Source organism: Caretta caretta, chromosome 8, assembly GCF_965140235.1.
Source record: "Caretta caretta isolate rCarCar2 chromosome 8, rCarCar1.hap1, whole genome shotgun sequence".
NCBI classification, from domain to species: Eukaryota; Metazoa; Chordata; order Testudines; family Cheloniidae; genus Caretta; species Caretta caretta.
Genome location: NC_134213.1, coordinates 67,685,427 through 67,705,175, shown reverse-complemented (window position 1 = coordinate 67,705,175; position 19,749 = coordinate 67,685,427). Strand labels below are relative to the sequence as shown.

Sequence of the window (19,749 nt, the reverse complement as noted above, 5' to 3'; positions counted from 1 at the left end):
ATAGAAAGGCAATTCTAATTTGTCAAGCAAAGAATGTCTTTATGTACTGTAGGCATTCATGTAATACTGCTTGTAAAACTGTTTGTTCTTCTTTCATAGGGGAATCCCTACATGTGCAACAATGAATGTGATGCCAGTACCAATGAACTGGCACATCCACCTGAACTGATGTTTGATCTTGAAGGAAGACATCCCTCCACATTTTGGCAATCTACAACGTGGAAAGATTATCCAAAACCTCTTCAGGTTAACATTACCCTCTCCTGGAACAAAACCATTGAACTAACAGATAACATAGTTATCACCTTTGAATCTGGCCGTCCAGACCAAATGATCCTGGAGAAATCACTTGACTATGGGCGAACATGGCAGCCATACCAGTATTATGCCACAGACTGCTTAGACGCTTTCCATATGGATCCAAAATCAGTGAAGGATTTATCACAGCACACAGTCCTAGAAATCATTTGCACAGAAGAATACTCCACTGGGTACATGACAAATAGTAAAATCATCCACTTCGAGATCAAAGATCGATTTGCATTTTTTGCTGGACCTCGGCTTCATAATATGGCTTCCCTGTATGGCCAGCTTGACACAACCAAGAAGCTGAGAGATTTCTTTACCATCACAGACCTGAGGATAAGATTGCTCAGACCAGCAACTGGGGAAATATATGTAGATGAGCAGCACTTGGCACGCTACTTTTATGCAATCTCAGACATAAGGGTATATGGAAGGTAAGAGAATATGAGTCTTTAAGAATGAGTAAATACGTCTGTCCTTAAAGGATGCCCACAAAATGTCCCCCCTCAAAATGTCAGCAATTTCTACTGAAATGTTTTCCCAGAAATGTAGCTCAATAAAAAAACAGTTTCTTAAAGTATTAGATGCTTTTTTGAGTCAGCAGTACTAAGTCATCAAAGTCCTGCTGTCACTAAACTTGACAACTCTCTGTACATCTTAAGAGTGGAATACTTTTAACAGCTTCTTACACTAGGTCTGGGATGTCCAAGCTTTTATGTCTGAGGGTGAAATTCATCCCAGCTGAAGGGACACTCCACAGGGCTCTCCAGGCCAGGCTACCTTTACGCCTTTATGGCCTAAAGCCATTGAATTCACTGGGCTTTAATATAAGCCCTTACTGTAAGGTGTAATTGGTCTGAAGGGCCTTGGATGAGACCTCTGCAGTGGGGTGAATTTCACCCTTTCTGCAGGGTATAGTTCTGTTTGAGTGTAAAAAATAAACCAATGGTTTGAATAACACTAGGCTAATTTGGATAGGAACATAGACATTGCCACATTGCTTTAGACCAGGGGGTCATTTTAATGGAGTCGCCAAGGCTCGTGTTAGACTTGCTGGGGTCCAGGGCCCAAGCCCAAGCCCCACTGCCTGGGGCTGAAGCCAAAGCCTGAATCCCACAGCCCAGGGCTAAGGTTATATTCTCCCTGCCCAGGGCAGAAACTCTTGGGCTTCAGCTTTGGCTCCTCCCCAACCTACCTGGGGTAGCAGAGCTTGGGCTTTGGTCATCTTCTCCCCCCCCTTTTCCCTTCCCCCCCCCCGGGGTCATATAGTAATTTTTGTTGTCAGAAGGGGGTCACGGTGCAATGAAGTTTGAGAACTGCTGCTTTAGACAGGTGGCCATCCTGTGTCTAGCAATGGCTAGTACCAGGTATAAATGTCTCATAATAGACATTTGTGCAAAACGTGCCTACGCAGAAAGTGTCCTCCTAATACCAGGAAGCTAGTGATTAGTTTATTACCTGAAGCATGAGGACTGATATCCTCTGAAAACGTTAATCATTGCTACAGGACAGTAGTTGTTGGAGATACCTTTTTCCCCCATGACTGTCTAAACTTTTTTCTGAATCCCACTAAGTTCTTGACCTTATTATATTTTGTGGTAGCGAGTTTCACAGATTTATTTCCCGTTATGTAAAAAGAGTATTTCCTTTTAGCAATTTTATGTGTGTTATCTTTAAATATGTTAGCTGTCCCTTTGTACTTGTATTATCAGATGAGGTAAATAGGACCTCTTCCATATATTTTATTAGTTTACTTACCTCTTTCATGCACCTTGTACCTCTTATCCATATCCTCTTTAAACTAAAGAGTCCCAAACATCTTTTTTAAACAACTTTATTTTCAAATTTTATTGAGGACTGATGCAATATCAATAATATTTGATTGCATACAAACAAAAATCCACTTAACTTACTGGAAGGATAAAGAATAGCATGTACATTCTGTAGTAAGCAAAAGATAATTGACATTAATGCAGTAGACAAGGAGATTATATAGCATGCTATTGACTGTGTGCTTGTTACTGCTGTTTAGTGGATTATTTAAGTGGGTATTTTTAGTCTCTTTTATATGGAAGACATTGCATGTCTCTAAGCATTTTCATACATGCAAGGAAATCAATTTTATATGTTGCCAAAAAATTCCTGGCAGAATTAAATGAATACAAATTAGTATTAATTTTTGCTTATATTTTTAATAGTCAGTTAAATATATAAGGCAGAAAATCAGTGCTGTTTACATGGCTCTGGATTTATCAGTGCATTTTCTCAATGAAAATATATTTTTAATGAGCACGAACAATGCAAATCTAAATGAGTTTCATTGCACAGTTCATTTGCTACAGTTACAATTATTTGTGCCCCATGCGAAATACACATACAGGATGATTAATTAAAAATACAAAAACATTGGATCATTGCTTTTGCATTAAGAATTTTAATGTAATACATATATGTAATATTGCTTATAGACTAATATTGTTCATGTAATAAGCTTAGTGGAACATGGGAAGCTTATAATAGTGGTTTGGATGACCACTGTAGTAATCAATTTATCAGAATTACAGCATATAGTTCAGTTCTCCTGTATCCTTTCTTCTGTCATTTCCTCACGCTCAAGTAGACTAGATGTAGAGATGGACCAGAACAAAACCCAGGGTTCAAAAAACACCATACTTCAAGAAGGTGCAGGTCCACATTGGAAACCCCTGAACTTTGGCAAGCAGTCTGTCTCTAATTAGACTATCAGTGTCACATCGCATAAACAATCTGAAGGAGAAAGAGAATGTTTTAAGGGAATCACAAACAGACACCTTCCAAAACTCAGCTAAAGGAAACAGTAATCCCATAGCAAATTGTCTATAAAAATTAAGTGTGACTGTACAGAGAACTTATCTGATGGTGATGCTTGTTGGCTAAACTACAATAATCAGACACCAGCTACAGGGGTTATCTGCTATGTAATCCTATCCTAGTAGATTAAATTCATTTGAGTGCCTTTATCATTCTGCTGATGATGAAAAAAACACCTCTTGCTGCGCTATTTTTTCCCCAAAGTATGTTCATACATAAATTAATAAATAAAAAAATTAGGGCTTGATCCATCCCCATGCACATGTCAGGGTGCTCTCAGTACCTTGTGAACCTTTGGCCACTCCAAGGAAGAGCAGACTGTAGTGTAGGGTTGCCAACTTTGCTTGGATGTATTCCTGGAGGTTTCATCATGACATAATCTTTAATTAAAGATTAATCTTTAATTCCTGGAGACTCCAGGACAGTGGTGGGCAACCTGCAGGCCTCATGCACCCCGCAAGACAGTTTGTTTACATTGACCATCCGCAGGCATGGCTGCCCGCTGCTCCCAGTGGCCATGGTTCGCTGTTCCCAGCCAATGGGAGCTGCGGGAAGCAGCGCAGGCTGCAGGGACGTACTGACTGCTGCTTCCCACAGCTCCCATTGGCCGAGAACAGCGAACCACAGCCACAGGGAGCTGCAGTCAGGTGGCCGTGCCTGCAGATGGTCAATGTAAACAAACTGTCTAATGGCCCACCAGCAGATTACCCTGACGGGCCCCAGGTTGCCCACGACGGCTCTAGAAGTATTTTGGAGGGTTGGCAACCCTACTGTAGTATCACTGCCATCCTCCATCAGGGAAAGACAGTTTTAAACATCACCGGTGCTCTGCAGGAGACCACTGACAGAGGCTGCCCTGAAGATTCTGTGACTCAGCAGTACTCCCAGTTGCCTTGTCTCTTACCTGGCCGCTGGCCTTACTGGGCAACTCGGGACCCCAAGCGTTACTCCACTATGTATCCAATCCAGGTGGATTGTCCACCAATAGTAGCTGAACCCAAGAAGTCAACTGACCTTAAAGTTTAGCCATGATGTTTGATATTCTGGGCTTAGAATTTTTTCTGGATATTGAAGAGCTCGTCTGGACTATTCCATGAGGATAACATGCAAAGAGAGGTTACTGAGTAACTTGACATGCTGTGGATGAGTGATGCTAATAGACTCTTTTTAATGCTGTAGCTTATGCTGTAACATTCATCTCTAGGTTGAGGATGGTTAAAATAACCGGTCATCTTAACAGCATATTTTTAAAGGAAGCTGATTTTCTATGTAAGTTGTTTCCTGTTGAATTTTACGGATCAATGTCTGTGAAAAGTATTTGTCTGAAAGCTGCTGTATTAAATATGCAGCTTTTTAATACCTCACAATATATTCAAGCTAGGAAATGTGCCCATTTAATATATAATTTGTTTTCTCATTCCGTTGCATTTTGTTGTGAAATGAGCTTGATGTTTATTGTATTAGAGATGATAAACCCTTTAGTTTTTCTATTACCACTTGTTTATTCAGCTTTCATTGTGTGTTTGTTAAGATAATGAAAAAAGAGGAAACATGGCTGTTAGCAATTTCAGCAACCCCATTGCATGCACATTATTCAAGAAACCTAATAATCCTCATGAACTAATTCTGACTTATGGATGGTCTGCTTCACTAAATCAGGGTGATTTTCTCTGGTGAATAATGGACGAGTGTAGTGTGCCAGTACCTTAATTAAAGAAAGCCTCTCATAGTCTTGATCTCATTTTAATTTACAGGGTAATACTACAATAATATCACTAATGGAAGGTACATTAAAGGGCATCAAGTAGCATTAACTGTATTAAATTATGGCACTTGTGTTAATTAACTGCTGAAGCAGGATGGTCCTAATGGCTAGAAAGGTCGACTAATGAATAAATAAAGCCTGTCAGGATGGGAAAGTAAGTGATGGTAGACATTTGCTCTGTTCATCTCTTTTTGAGCAGAAAGAATCAAAGGCTGGTCCATGAAACTAAACTCTAATTTTTTTCTTATTACGCTGCTTGAAGAGGAGGATTTTATAGCTCTGAATATCTTTGATTAATTGAAAAGTTATGTCCTGGCTGTCACTTGTGAGTAACAGTAACTTGTGCTTTCTGTAGGAAATGTTCATTAAGAGTCTAATACAAAGTCTTTGAAGCCCAGGGAAAGGCTCCTATTGACTGAGAGGGGCTTTGGATCAGGATCCAGAAGGTTAACCATGTTAATTCTTAAATAGGGTAAAAAATAAATAACTGTTCAGTTTTACCGTTATACTCTCAATGGTTTGTATGTTATATGCTGTATGTTGACTGTAGTTCAGGTTAATAATAGTGGAAAATTATTGACCCCATGGTTTGAAAAATGATTGGCAGGTTAAGGTGAAGGACACTGTTGCTCATTGGTGGTTAGTTTTTCAATCTAAGAGCCAATACTTTCCTCTAAAAGCTAAAATATCCAGACTCTATACAATATGTATTTTGCCCTTTGGAATCTATTTTTAAACTCTTCCTCTGCTTGAGGCTTCTGTATTTGAAGCTTGAGGTTATCTGACCCTGTCTCAGCTCCAGTTTCAGCAGTAATAGCAACCTCTACCTTACATGACATAAGTGAAAATTTTCCTCAGTTTTAACAATTTCTCTCCCCTACATTGTCTGTGCTAAATGTAATCCACACAAGATTCTGAATAAATTACACTTGGGGAAAGCATAGTTCATGTTCTATATCGTTTCTTCAGTCAGTATGCCCCAAAATCTGCTATGATTCTAAAGTGTCCATTTTTTATAAGACCTCATTTTGGAAGTGGATGACAGGGCCTAAACAGCCACTTGAAAAGAGCAGATTCTACTATCCATGGTCTGGGACCTGATGTACAATTTGCAGTGGATGTTCACAAAGAAATGGCTGAGGTTATAATGCTTGTATTTTCTGGTTTATGCATATGTGCCCTATGCTTCAGAATTTGTCCCCAAGTGGATTAAATCCTGCTCTCCGTTAGGTTATTGTAAATCTGGATAACACTGTTTACTTTAATGGCATTACTCTGTATTTTACCCAAAAGCAGACTTTGGGCCCCACAGAACTTTTAAATTTTAGATGTGCTTTAATTAACAGGAAATTTTCTCATTAAGCTTCAATTCAAGCCTCAAACCCTCAAAATAAAGATATGCTAACAACAAGCTTTTAAGTGGACAACTGAATGCCATTCTTTTTTGGAGTACTGTATATATTTACTGTACTTGAGGATTTCTTGATTTACAAAGAGAATACTTGTATGGGCAACTTGTTTTCCTTTGAGGTTTTCACCAGTGATTGGAGTGCATATATCAAATAATTCCTGCAATTAAATTATGAACTTCATTAGAGGACAGGAAAAAACAGCTTATATACTTATGTACTTGTCGGTTTATCCTTAACTCCCAAGTGCCAATAGACAATGATTTTTGTATATCTACTGTAAAATGTATTAGAGAAAAGTAACCTTCCTTTTCTGTAAACACTTAGAGGTTTTTTAAGCAAAACATCATGAATTGAAGTAATGAAATGATTTCAATATTCATTCACCCAGATAAACAGTCTTTCCAAAGGTACATCAATATATTGTGTACTACCCTCATGTTCTCAAATAGTTTTTGTTCTCAACTTCCATGCTGGTATTTAAGTACTATTAGTTAATCAGACAGGACCCAATGTTCCAATGACTACAAAGGGAATCTATGAAACGGAGGGTACAATTGGGACCTTAATTCCTAGTGCATGATTTAAGTGCAGGTGTATTTAAAACTTCAATCTCCATTAACCACCTTTGATCATCTTCTTTGGCCCGATTTGTGAGAAGTCAAGAGTTTCCATAAAAACTACTGACCTCCCTCAGCTCCCTCTTGAGGGCTCTCAGTGTCCTATAAGATCGATGTTTTTGTGAGGAGTGGAACCAGTCACTTTTGTCGTATAATTCATTTTGTCATTCAACATTAAAGAGACATAGGGGAAAATCCTAATTAAATGAAATAGAAGTATCCCTACTGTGTTACTTTGGAGTCGAATTCATGGTCCAAAACATTCAAAGAGCCTTTGTGAATAACTTCAGGGATTCCAACACAAATCATTTCAGGCAGGAACTTTCTTTTCTTCAAGCTTTTTATTTCAAAGACTTTAGGCAAACATAAACACTTAAATAACCTTACAAATCTATTCGCCCATGTATCTGAAAGGTTCAAGGCACTTAAGTGTTCTTCAAAGTTGAGGTTATAGCTACAGCAGAATAGTTCATTCCTGTGTTAAAAGTTTAAAATCTCTGAACTATTTTACAGGTAGCAACAGCAATGATACCTTCTGTGCTGAAGCAAAGCTTAGTGTTTTTCATACTCAAACTACTGTCTTTTTTCAGCACTTTAAATGTCATGGTAACCAATTCTAAACTTAACACACTGATCCAGAAATAAAGAGACTGATTCTCTGTTCCACTAAGGCTCCTTTAGACCATGCTAGTGGCACAGCAGGATCTTAAATGAGACAGGAATGGTCCCTGGAAACACGCCCTGCACTGGTGTAAAGCTGCCAGAACAGCCCTATAACTGCTCTGAGTATGTGTGTTGTCATTATACCATCACCCCTGGAGGGAGGGGCTGTCTGATAATTAGCACTCTAGTTCTCTTCCCAGCTGCTAATCTGTGATCCCAGTCACCACTGATAGTGTACATGCAGTTATTTTTGTGTACTTCATTAGGGAGAGAATTACACATGTGCAGGGGTCGATTTTTCCTGATACTGATCAGTGCAAGAAGTGCATCAGTGGTTGAGCCCAGAATGTTCACTTGTTTTTCATGACACAGATGATTATTATCTCTCTTTGTTTGTTAGTTGTAACAAATGAGGTATCATTCTGCCACTGTGATTCGTGGAAATATTGAAGGGACTTTAAAAAAATCAATCTAATGAAAAAAGTCTAATTTATCTGAGTTCGTCTTTAAGTGTACCTACATTGTTCAAATAGTTAAAAGAAAAAGTTACTCCAGTTGTTAATATTCTGGAAAAATTAACTTTTCTTCATTTCCTGATGCCACTTTTGTACATCTGTTACTGTGCTGTGGTAAAAGTTGTGCATCATCTCCTACAAATTATATGAAATTAAGGATTGAAATAAGAGAGAATGATCTCAGTTAATCTCCATGTAAATCAGAGTTACTGACTGAAGTTGATGCACTGCCACAAAACGGATCAGAATTACGCAGGAATATTTTTAGTCAAAACGTTATAAAAAAAATCCAGATGGAACAATCTAATGCTGTTTCTATTTCAAATAAACAAAAACAAAGCTTCTAACCTTCCTATACTTTATGATCCCCAGATAATAGCCCAGATCCTAAGATACTGTAAATTGGCAAGGAGTCCGGTGGCACCTTAAAGACTAGCAGATTTATTTGAGCATAAGCTTTCGTGGTAAAAACCTCACTTCTTCATATGCATGGAGTGAAAGTTACAGATGCAGACATAAATATACTGACACATGAAGAGAAGGGAGTTACCTCACAAGTGGAGAACCAGTGTTGACAGGGCCAATTTGATCAGGGTGGATGTAGTCCACTCCCAACAATAGATGAGGAGGTGTCAATTCCAGGAGAGGCAAAGCTGCTTCTGTAATGAGTGAGGTTTTTACCCACGAAAGCTTATGCTCAAATAAATCTGTTAGTCTTTAAGGTGCTACTGGACTCCTTGTTGTTTTTGTGGATACAGACTAACATGGCTACCCCCTGATACTTGTAAATTGGCTTCATTCCATTGACTTAAGTGGAGCTGTGCTGACTTACACTAACTGAGGGTATAATCATATAGGAGCAAATTAGAGTCATGCACTTCAGAAGGCAGTAAAGTTAATCAAAAATGGCCAAATTCTATTTGCCTCACTCACCAAAGTCATCACATCTGTGGCCCATGGTAGCTCTTCCTAGCCTTCACTCCTTCAGACTGCAATCCAGGGATTTATGAGCCCTCTGTTGGACATCTCTCAGTGCTATGAATTTGGGTTAGAGTCTGTTTTTTGAAAGTAGAGACATGCTAGGAGAAAGGGAGAAGAGGGGCTACCCTTCAGCCAGATTTCTTCCCCTGGTATTTTAGCAAGCAAGATTGGTATATTGTAGAAAAATAAAACTCCCAGTGGCATTATTTGGATCTAAAAATATTGGCACACAGAAAATCACATAGGAATTGCATTACAGATGTATTTCATTGACTTATTTGCAGACATTTTTGTGACAGTCCTTACCATTGCAACATAAACCTAAAACCAAGAACATTCAAACATGAGGCTGATAATCAAGAGTTGCTGTAGTGGGGCCTACTGTAGATAATGCAACACATATGGTATATAGTTACGATATGTTTGAAATAATAATGGCAATCTTACAAAGTTTGCTTCTGTATATGACTCTATCCTGACTGATGCTGATTCAGTTGCCCACAGCTGACTGTTCCTTCCCTGCAAACTTCTAGTAAGACCTTGGTTCCCCTCTCAAAGTGTCCACCTCCTCCCGTCCACATCCCTAGACTCATTTCAATCTTCCAAGAGGTATCCTGGGCCATAGTCCCTCTCTACTACCAAGTAATATTCCCAGCCCCACTCTACTCTCAAGCAGCCTCCCAGCTCATAAACTTGAGCTAGGCTCTGAGATATCAGAGTACTTACAAAGTACAAAGTACTTTGAGATCCTCTGAAGAAAGGTCCTATATAAAAGTGCAAAGAATTGTTATAACCTTCTCTCCCCACCCATCCCCCAAAATACAGGCTTTTAATGGGAACGCTGGTGCAGATGTAATTATAGAAGCACTATCATAGTGACAGAGGGATGTCATGGTTCAGGTTTAATTGCTGTCAGTATTTCTGTTACACTGCACATTAAACCTGTAAACTATCAAAAAATTAAAATTTGGTTACAACAAGGATATGTACATTGAGATATGTGTCTTCACACTCAACTAATTAGTTGCCACTGACTGTTTTTTCTTTGCTCAGTGACATGTGGTACATAAATCATTACAATATGTTAAATGCAAATGGTTGGTAATAGGGTAACCATCTGCTCACTGCTGGAAAGTTTGCAGAATAATATAGTAAGCCTTAATTCTAATAATGATGCAAAACTCATGTCCCCAAAATATCAAATATCTAAAAGTGGTTGCCTGTAGTAATGCCAACATTACTAATACATCTCTAACCCTTTTCATTTTCACAAGCAAACTATGTATTGTAAAAGATAATTTTGTACTTCAGCTTGAACTTGACTTCAAGGGCAGATCCTTTGTTACAGCCATCTGAGCCACCATCTCTCAGAGCCTAATTTTTCCCTCAAGTTGCACTGAGCGCTTTTGAACAGCCACTACATAATACACTCTCCTCAGGACATTGTTTCTTCCACAAATATAATTGAACCCCCTTGCTCCCCTACACCTTCTGCTTGGCCCTTTTCCATGGATTACATTATTTTGTAAGTGACAGATCATCAGTATATTGCTGACTGATAATGTATTGCACTAGACACCATCTAAGTGCACCTTCCATCTAATAATCTACCATACAGTATTAGTATTAAACAGCACCACTGCAAGAGGGGCTTGATTATTTTAAGATAGACATATATTATTGGAGGCTGTCACTTGCCTTCCTAATGAACACCTCTGGGGATACAAGTGACGAAGTAATGCATGGGGAAATTAGTAGTGGGACAAAAGTGAGGGACTCTACCTGCCTAGGCTAATGTTGCACCTTCAAGCTAAAGGAACAGCTCCTTTATTCTTGCCTTTCCAATCATTTCCTGGTCAGGGTCACTATCATGATGCTTAAGTGCATGCTGCCACATTAGTGATCCATTGCATTAATACCTTATCGGAGGAATGGGTCTGTTCAAATGATTAATACTGAACTCAAAATGTGGCCTTGACCATAAAAGAAGCTCAGAAATTAATTCAATTCACATTGACAGAATAAAATCAGAAGGCACATGATTTCACTGAACTCAGATACTAGCGCGACTGTGCCTTTCTTGATCCTGGTTGTTGTTGGTTTCTGTTTGGAAGGCTGTGTGTGTGTTACAGTATTTGAGTTAAGACTGTGCTTCTAGGGAATCACCTGCAGAAGAAGAGGCTGCAGGAGAGCTCATTAGCCCAGCAGATTCTCTGTCCCTGGATGAATTACACAATACAAAGCTTGCTCCTCAGGATCCCTGGGAACCTGGAGCTTTGTGTAGGTGTGAAGTCCTGCAAAGCAATACAAGCTTTTTTAAAATAACTATATTTGTTAATAGGAGAGATTTTTGTACAAAACACATTTTCCTTTGTTGGCTCACGTGAAAAGAAAAGCTGTCTGAAGGCTGCTCACATCTAGCAACTCCATTTTGACTCAAAATGAACACTTGTCAGTTTCAAAATGGGGTGGCTGCACTTTAAAGTTACACAGAAACATTCAGAGACAGAGTTTGTGCAATAAGTAGCACTTCAATACCTTAAAGGCATAATGCCACAGTCAGGAATTTGATAAGCTAGGGTATTGAATTGGATTCCAACAATGGTCATGAGTCTTAGGAAGTTCTAATTTTAAACTGCAAGCAAGGGAAAAAACAGGCTTTCTACCCTTTTAATTGCATTAGTTTTACTGAACTGTGGCACTGCTTCAGTTTCCAGAACACTGTATATATATTTTAATGCAAGTTACCAGGGATAGATCAGCAACAGGAATATTTATTATTTCTGACTCATTTTTGATAATGCTGATTTTATTTATTTCCCCTTCTAACTATCTTGTGCATTAGGAATCTGTGGGCTTTCAGGAGCGTGTTTACTGAAGTTAATACAGGCATATTAATTTGAACCTCCTTGATCTGGTGTGACTGCGTTAGTGCTTTTGCTTAGGCCAATCCAGAGAAGGCAGAGGGAACTGGAAACCAAACAAACAGGAATTGCAGAGAGTTGCAATCCATCAACATGTGTTGAGTCTTTTGTACAGCAGAGTACATTAAAGTCCTTGCCTCTGAAAAGGATTCTTTAGGGAGTCTGCTGGTGCTCACTGTGGTACATGCACCCTGGTAGTGTGGGCAACCAGATGCTTTCCAACTGTTGTTTTTGGGGGTTACGTTTTTAACTTCTATCTGCCGTGGCTTTGTTTCTATAGCGTTGTCGTGCTGTTATGAGCTCTAGATTCTCTCACTGTGTTTATGAAACTGTGGGCCAGTCCATCTCTCTAACTTAGCATCTGCGATGCCTAAACGCCCCCTCCAGACCGTAGCATGACCCAGAAACACCCCTTCTAATTGGAGGAGACTGGAGCTAGACAGCATAAAGCTGGCTATGAGAACTTTAAAACATCTTGGGATGCCCCTATGCAACTGGAATGGCCAGTTTCCCTGTGAGGACAACTCTTTCCCCTTTGTATCACAGGAAGAGAGCTGCTGGTCTGAGCTGGGACCAGGGCTCTCTTCCTGGAACTATTTGTTAAAATGAATAGGTAGACACGGGACAGTATAAGAAAGTCACTTCCAACATTCTACGAGTGAAAAGTCTTGTCCTGCATATGAACCCACCCCACACTGTGATTGTCAAAGCTGTGTTATTTTTCTCCCCTGTTTTGTATTTGCCTGTTTGCTGTAGTGGTGAATGGTGACTAGAGCAGGGGTTCTCAAACTGGGGGTCGGGATCCCTCAGGGGGTTGCAAGGTTATTATATGGGAGGTCACGAGCTGTCAGTCTCCACCCCAAACCCTGTTTTGCCTCCAGCATTTATAATGGTGTTAAATATATTTAAAAGTGTTTTTAATTTTAAGGGGGGTCACACTCAGAGTCTTGCTATGTGAAAGGGGTCACCAGTAAAAAAGTTTGAGAACCGCTGGACTAGAGGACTATAGTAAAAGAGAAACAGCTGCATGGGATGGAGAAAGGCAAAAAAAAATTACTTTCTATTCTAAAAGTGTTTTGTCTGCATGGAGGCACCTAAGGCTATTTAATAACCCTGTGAGGGGACATGGAGCCATAAAGTGAAAAAATCCTCATCTAACCAATTGGAAGATGTTTGTTATGGCAGTGTACTCCCCTTCCCTGAAAGAGAACACTGCAGATTTTGAAGGTTTGTTTGCACAGGGTTAACTTCACCTCAGTTAGTAAATGAACTGCCTACAGCATTTATACTCAAGTAGGAAAGTCTTTCTCAGAGATTCGTTTTTCAATTAATCCCCCTATGTAAACCACATTGGATGTCCTAGTTCTCTAAATTTATAAACATTTCACGCTCCAGATTTGGTCTCCTAAAATATTTGCCTGGGTGTTTCAGTTCTCCTCCTGTTCTTTCAATTTTTACAGACCTGGGATCCAGTAGTTTTGGAGATGGAATGGGTATTATCCATTGACTTCAGCGGTTACTATTAGAGAATACCTTATACTTAAACCGCTGTGGACTACATTGTTGTTTTGCTTTATTTTTTGTTTTGTTTTGTTGTTTTTTTTGTTGTTATTGCTGCATAAAAATCTCTAGGATTTGTATAGTAGAGATGGTTTTTCTAACTACCCTGAATTACCACTAAAGTGTCCATAGGTTTTCCATTAACTTCTTGACCCCAAAAAGTAGATCAGGTGTTCCAGGCCCTAAACCTAGTTTGGTACCTGGTGCAGTGTGTTTGCTTTCCCCATGTTTGGACTTGGCTGGGAGCTGGCTGAAGCATAATCTGGGTAAAACTGAGGTGCCGCTAGGGGGCTGGGAGAAGATCTGGAACAGCATCTGGAGCCTTGCTGTGGTTACAGATTGTATATTGGTCATGAAGTACTTAGAGATGTTTTTGTTTGTTGTATGCTTGTCTATGCTTGTGCTTTGTTATGGCAATGTTTTGGGGACATCCCTTCCAGATTCCTGACCAGGTCCTTAGAACATCCAAAGAAGAGACTGTTCCCCATGAGTCCATTCCAGGGTGTACACTGACACCAATTCATTAATTTTTCAGTGCTGTGTGAATGAATATGCATGTAGTGTAAACATGATCGCTAGTTAAATCCCAGTGCTTTGCATTAAGGAGCTTTCCAGTAGCCTGGGGCATAACACGTAAAAATATGTATTTTCTTTATATATTTAAAAGAAAATGGATTTCAGAGATACAACAGATATACTTCTAACACATCAAGAGGCCCTAAGAGAAATAGGTGAGGCTTGAAGCTCAGAGACTTGGAAACAGCAGCCAAGGGCACTTGTCGGCCCAAGAAGCCACTTGAGCAGGTGACAGTGTGAAAGTGAGAGGCATGATGACTGTTTTGTCAAGAGTGTTATCACAGTTCTCTACCCAGAGTACATTTGTTACGGGAATCTGTGCATCTGCTTCTTTAAAAGAATACTTCTTTTAAAACAAGCTCTTTATCTTTAGAGACACAGTAGAACCTCAGAGTTACAAACACCAGAATTATGAACTGACCAGTCAACCCCACACCTCATTTGGAACCAGAAGTATGCAATAAGGCAGCAGCAGAGACAAAAAAAAAAAAAAGCAAATAGAGTACAGTGTTAAATGTAAACTACTAAAAAACCAAGGGGAAAGCAGCATTTTTCTTCTCCATAGTAAAGTTTCAATTTTTGTAATGTATTAAATCAATTTTCAGTTGCAGACTTTTGAAAGAACAACCATAATGTTTTGTTCAGAGTTACGAACATTTCAGAGTTACAGACAACCTCCATTCCCGAGGTATTCGTAACTCTGAGGTTCTACTGTAGTTGGGCAGGTGAAGACACAGAGACAACCATGTAATAAGGGGTAAAATTGACCTGAGGCTTTGAGGTTATATGGCAAAGATAGAATAAAAGCCATGAGTATGCAGAGAAAGATGAAGAGACACAGTAAGAGTCTTCTGCTAACTGGTTGGCCAAACCATAGCAGCTTGTTCCCCATGTGTGAAGTGATTATGTGGCCACACAAATCATCCCAAACTTTCTTTTGGTCAATTTGCTTCATATAATGATAAATCTTCGTAATCATGAAATCCACTAAAAGCTGTCCTTTTCTGCTCTTGAGGTGCTCTACCCCCTTAAGAGGTGTAGAAAGAGCCTTGGGGTTGGGGTTTAGGAAGTCCAGAAAGCATATACCTCACCTATGGAGCTTTCCAGTAGGGAACACTCTGGCTTGCTATAGGTGTGGGTAAATCGGGCCAGTCTGCTATAGATGAAGTCTGTAGTACTTGGAGAACATGGCTGCCACATGGAGCTCGTAAATCCTGTCAGAGATGCTTGCCTGCTGACTATGGAAAATTTGCTGGAGGCCTCCCCAATCACCCCCCATTTGCTCTCCATTATGAGGCAGATCTGTGACAGTCTTCAGGACAACACATCCTCTTTTCTTTTCTCTGGCTGCAGAGCTCAGCCAGAGAGTGCCTGCTTTGGGCTGCAGTCTCCTTAAATTTCATCCCTGGCTGAAAGAATTCCATGACATAGGGACACAAGGTGGGTGAGGTAATATCTTTTATTGGACTAACTTCTGTGGGTGAGAGAGACAAGCTTTTGAGCCACACAGAGCTCTTCTTCTTGTCTCTGTGACCAAAAAAAGTTGGTCTAATAGAAGTGATTACCGCGCCCACTTTGTCCCTCTAATATCCTCGAACCGACAACTACAACTATGCTACATATGGCATAGGGAAGCATGTATTTCCTCTCTAAATGTGCATGGCCTCAGGGCAGTGAGTTCAGTAACAGTGGGGGTAAAACAGTTACAGGGTTTATTTTACGTTTATACTATGTATAATATTTTGAATGGTTGGAGTTTTCAGCTTTTTTCCCCTTCAGGTTACCTCAAATGTTCTTTGAGAACAGACACGGCCTTTACATTTTTTATTGGAGAGTATGATTGAGGGAAGCCTGAATGACATTTAAAAAGGGAGAAGAGGCTAAAGGATTTTAAAAGCTAAGTTAGACAAGATGGAGATAGAAAGGTTTATTCCTTAAAATAAACATACATACATTGTTTTGTCAGCAGTATTTTACAATTTGTTTTCCCCTATGACTGGAATAAATTATTCATAACAGGCAATCTATTCCTAAAATTTTCAGTTAGCCATAGTTATGCTGCTAGGGCAACATAAAATGAAGGGAGATATTGATTTGAAACTTTTTAAATATAAATGAAGTTGTTTGATTCTTCTAGTAGTGGAATATTAAAGCAACTGGATCAGATTCAACCTCCCAGCATGTCTGTTTTCAGAGACAAGAACATGCTTATAACACCTTAGTGGGCAGTGCAGTTCAGCTCTAGTTGTGACTGCTTCAAAACATTCTTTGATTTACTCATGACTTATTAAAAATGAAACATGAACATCACTGTAACGAAATAATAAATACCAAATGTGTTTCTGGATATTAAGACCAAAAGGGATCATTATGATCCTCCTGTCTCCCATCAGAACAGAACCCTGAACCTTCAGCTCCAAATTATAGGCCTCTATCACTTGAGCTAAAGGAGTAATAGCAAGAGAATATTATCATCCCCATTTTGCAGAGAGGGCGCTGAGGCACAGAGACACTCGTATGATATCGCACAGGAAGTCTGTGGCAGAAGCAGGAATTCTGTAGCCACAAGACCATCCTTCCTCAAATACAGAGACTACAGACCATCTCTTAGCTATCATGTACAAAGCCAGATTTATCCATAGTGTAATGCCATTAAATTTGATCCATAATAATTTAGGCACCAATCCTGCTAACACTCAATATTTGTAACTTTACTCCACTGACTTCAACAGGATTAGTCTGATGAGAAAGATTGCATTTGGGCTTAAGTGTTTGCAGGTTCAAGGCTTCCATACCTTACTGTAGGGAGCAATAAATTATGTCTAAAATTAAGCAATAATACATGTATTTTTGGAAAAAGAAACAAAATGGGCTTTCAGCTATGGGGACAAAACTGGTCATGGAAAAAGAGTGAATGAAAGAAGGATTGGTTCCCCAAATTACAGAAAAAGACATAGTGGAACCCTCACTTCCTATATGCTTTAAAAGTAGACCAAACAAATTACTTGAATGTGCTGTATTTCTGCAGTAGCGGGGCTAGGAAACAAAACAACCTGATAAGTCTTTTCTGTATCTAACGTCTATGATTCTATGATGCTAGGTTTATTTTACTGTACTGTGCATAGTACACCAAGTAAAGCCATTTTGGTTTTGTCTAATTCTTAATTTTTCAGTAGCAAATAATTCTTATCACAGTTATTTCAGAAGGAATTATACTGTAAAAAGAAGCTTAAGCGCTTTGGAGTTTACAGATTAAAAACTGAAGGTGGCTAGTTTAGCATGATAGGCAGTCAGAAATGTTATTTAAATTTCTTTTTATGTTTTTGTTTGTTTATTTATATATTTGTTTTGATTTAAAAATAAAGAAGGTAAGGCTCAAATATTCAAAAGTGCCTGGATTATCAGAGGAAAGAGCACCGAGAGCTCCCATTAATTTTAAATAGAGTTAAAGGTTCTCAGCATTTCTGAAAACCAGGCCCAAGGTAACTCAAGATAGGCACTACAAATGAGAACCCACTTTTGAAATTTATCTAAGTTCTCATGCTGGCAACTCCTATATAGGGCTCTGTTGTGCCCTTTTGTTCTTGAGCATCTTCCCATTGACTATTTGAATTGATGCTAATTTGAAGGGTATTTCATCAGTCATCTAAATTGTGTAACATTGATGAGAGGACTGTCCCTTACTGTGTATGTGTACCATGTTTAGCAGAATTTTTATTTATGTATTTACCGTATTTATTTTAAGATTAAAAATGATATCAAGGATGCCAGTCCAAGACTGTGGGCACCTTTTGACACCATTAATAGTAAAATCCCAGCAGCACTAAAGTAATAATTTCAACAGGAACTCAGGTGCCTACAGTGACACTCTTCCATCCTTGCAGTATTATGGAAAGCAAATCCTCAGCGCTGTCTGACAACCTAGTCAAACAGGTGTATTTTGTAACTTGCCCAGAAAGTCACCATATTTGGGCTATTTCAGACTGGGGCCCAGGAGGTGGAGCAAGTCTTGGAGCCCTCAGAGAATGCCCTGTCAGCCACCCCCTCATTTTTGTAATGAGGGGGATCCAGCTCGGATGCCCGTGCTAACTGCAACTGTGGCATTATGGCATGGGGAGAGAAGCAAAGATGTCCCTGATCTCAGGGCCTTTTGGTGCTACTGTAATACAAATAGTGATTACTGGGATAGCAAAACATTGTGGGGAGCAGGAACAGGACATTTACTATTACTATTAATAATTATTACTTGTATTGCAGTAGCAAATGGGAACCCTAGTCATAAACAGGACCGCATTATGATATGTGCTGTACAAACACAGATGAAACAAATGGTCTCTACCCAAAGAGGCTTACAGTCAAAATACCTTCAGCCTCTCCCTTCATTATGATTGTACCATCATTTCTTGCGTACTGATAGTAGTACAAACATATAACCAGCAGGACTGGAAGAGGGGACTGTGACATTACAAGATAGCTGTTACAGTTAGAACTAATAAGGAGATTATACATTTATTTGAGTACAATTCATATAAAACTAGTTAAATACACAAACGAAAAAAAATCAACAGTCCAAGTCACTTAGGAGGCACGCGTGTCATTAGCTGTCTTGTCTGAATTAAAATGCTCAGAGCCTCCACCATGCCACACTCTGCCCGAGTATTTTGTCAGCATCTAGACCTTTCACGCTGGTATTCATTGAAAATTAGACTGTGATTTTACCATTTGAATATTCCCAAAAGAAATAAAAAAGTCCATTTTCTTTCTGGGAGAGTTCCAATCCTAGGCTTTTCAGGAACATTGCCTGGATACAGATCATATATGACTATATTTACTGCAGAGTATTAATTGGTGCCAGGACTCAGCCTTGGTACTTGAGTGGTATTTTGTTGCTGGCTGTGTGTATTGTTGGTACACCTGGAGAAGAAGCTGGAAAGCATATGTAGGATGAGGAGAAAAATCAGATATATTCCGTTTTTCTTTTCTCTTTTTTCTGGCTACCTTCCAGGAAAGGAAGGCAGGGACGTTTCTGACCAACTGCTTGCAGCTTTCGTGCTGTCCCCCAACACCAGCTTTGCCTGCATTTTCCTGGCATTTCCCATATTTTTATCCACCTGTTAAGATATGAGGCCTGCTCAGTTTGGCCTGCCAGATATTTTCCTAAGATCCACTGTGAATAAACTGCTCAGCATTTGAATTTTTCTTTCTCTGACAGGATTAGTCAACTTGAGTAAATAGTTCTGTTTTGCATTTTCTTTTCTCAGACCCATGACTCGTTATCTCTTTAGAAACAAGTCACTTCCTAGCTGCTGTGTATTTGGTTAAATGGAAGGTAGAAGTCTCCTTGTTAGGGTATAAAGTAAAAATAAGGGTGAAAAGGGAAGAACACAAATGGTAGCATTAGTGCTAGACACCCCAGGGGGGCAGTGACGTGAAGGTGGGACATTCTGTGCCACTCCCGGAAGGGTTTCTTCAGAGCACCAAAGGTGTTGTTTCTCCTTTGGAGTCTGATCGTCAGTCATTGTAGCTAGCAAAGTGCCTCTCTACACATCCTTACTGCAGCAGTTGCTATTAAGGCGCAAT

At 39.4% G+C, this 19,749-nt stretch overlaps 1 protein-coding gene across 8 annotated transcripts in view; it reads left to right on the top strand.

Annotated features, from left to right (window-relative positions):
- NTNG1 (netrin G1) overlaps positions 1–19,749 on the top strand; it is a 282,002-nt gene that overhangs the window by 161,288 nt on the left and 100,965 nt on the right. For all 8 annotated transcript variants that reach the window (XM_075131587.1, XM_048860784.2, XM_048860783.2 and 5 more), the window contains one exon: positions 100–740. In XM_075131587.1, coding sequence (XP_074987688.1) covers positions 100–740 — 641 coding nt within the window. The remainder of the gene's footprint in view (positions 1–99; positions 741–19,749) is intronic.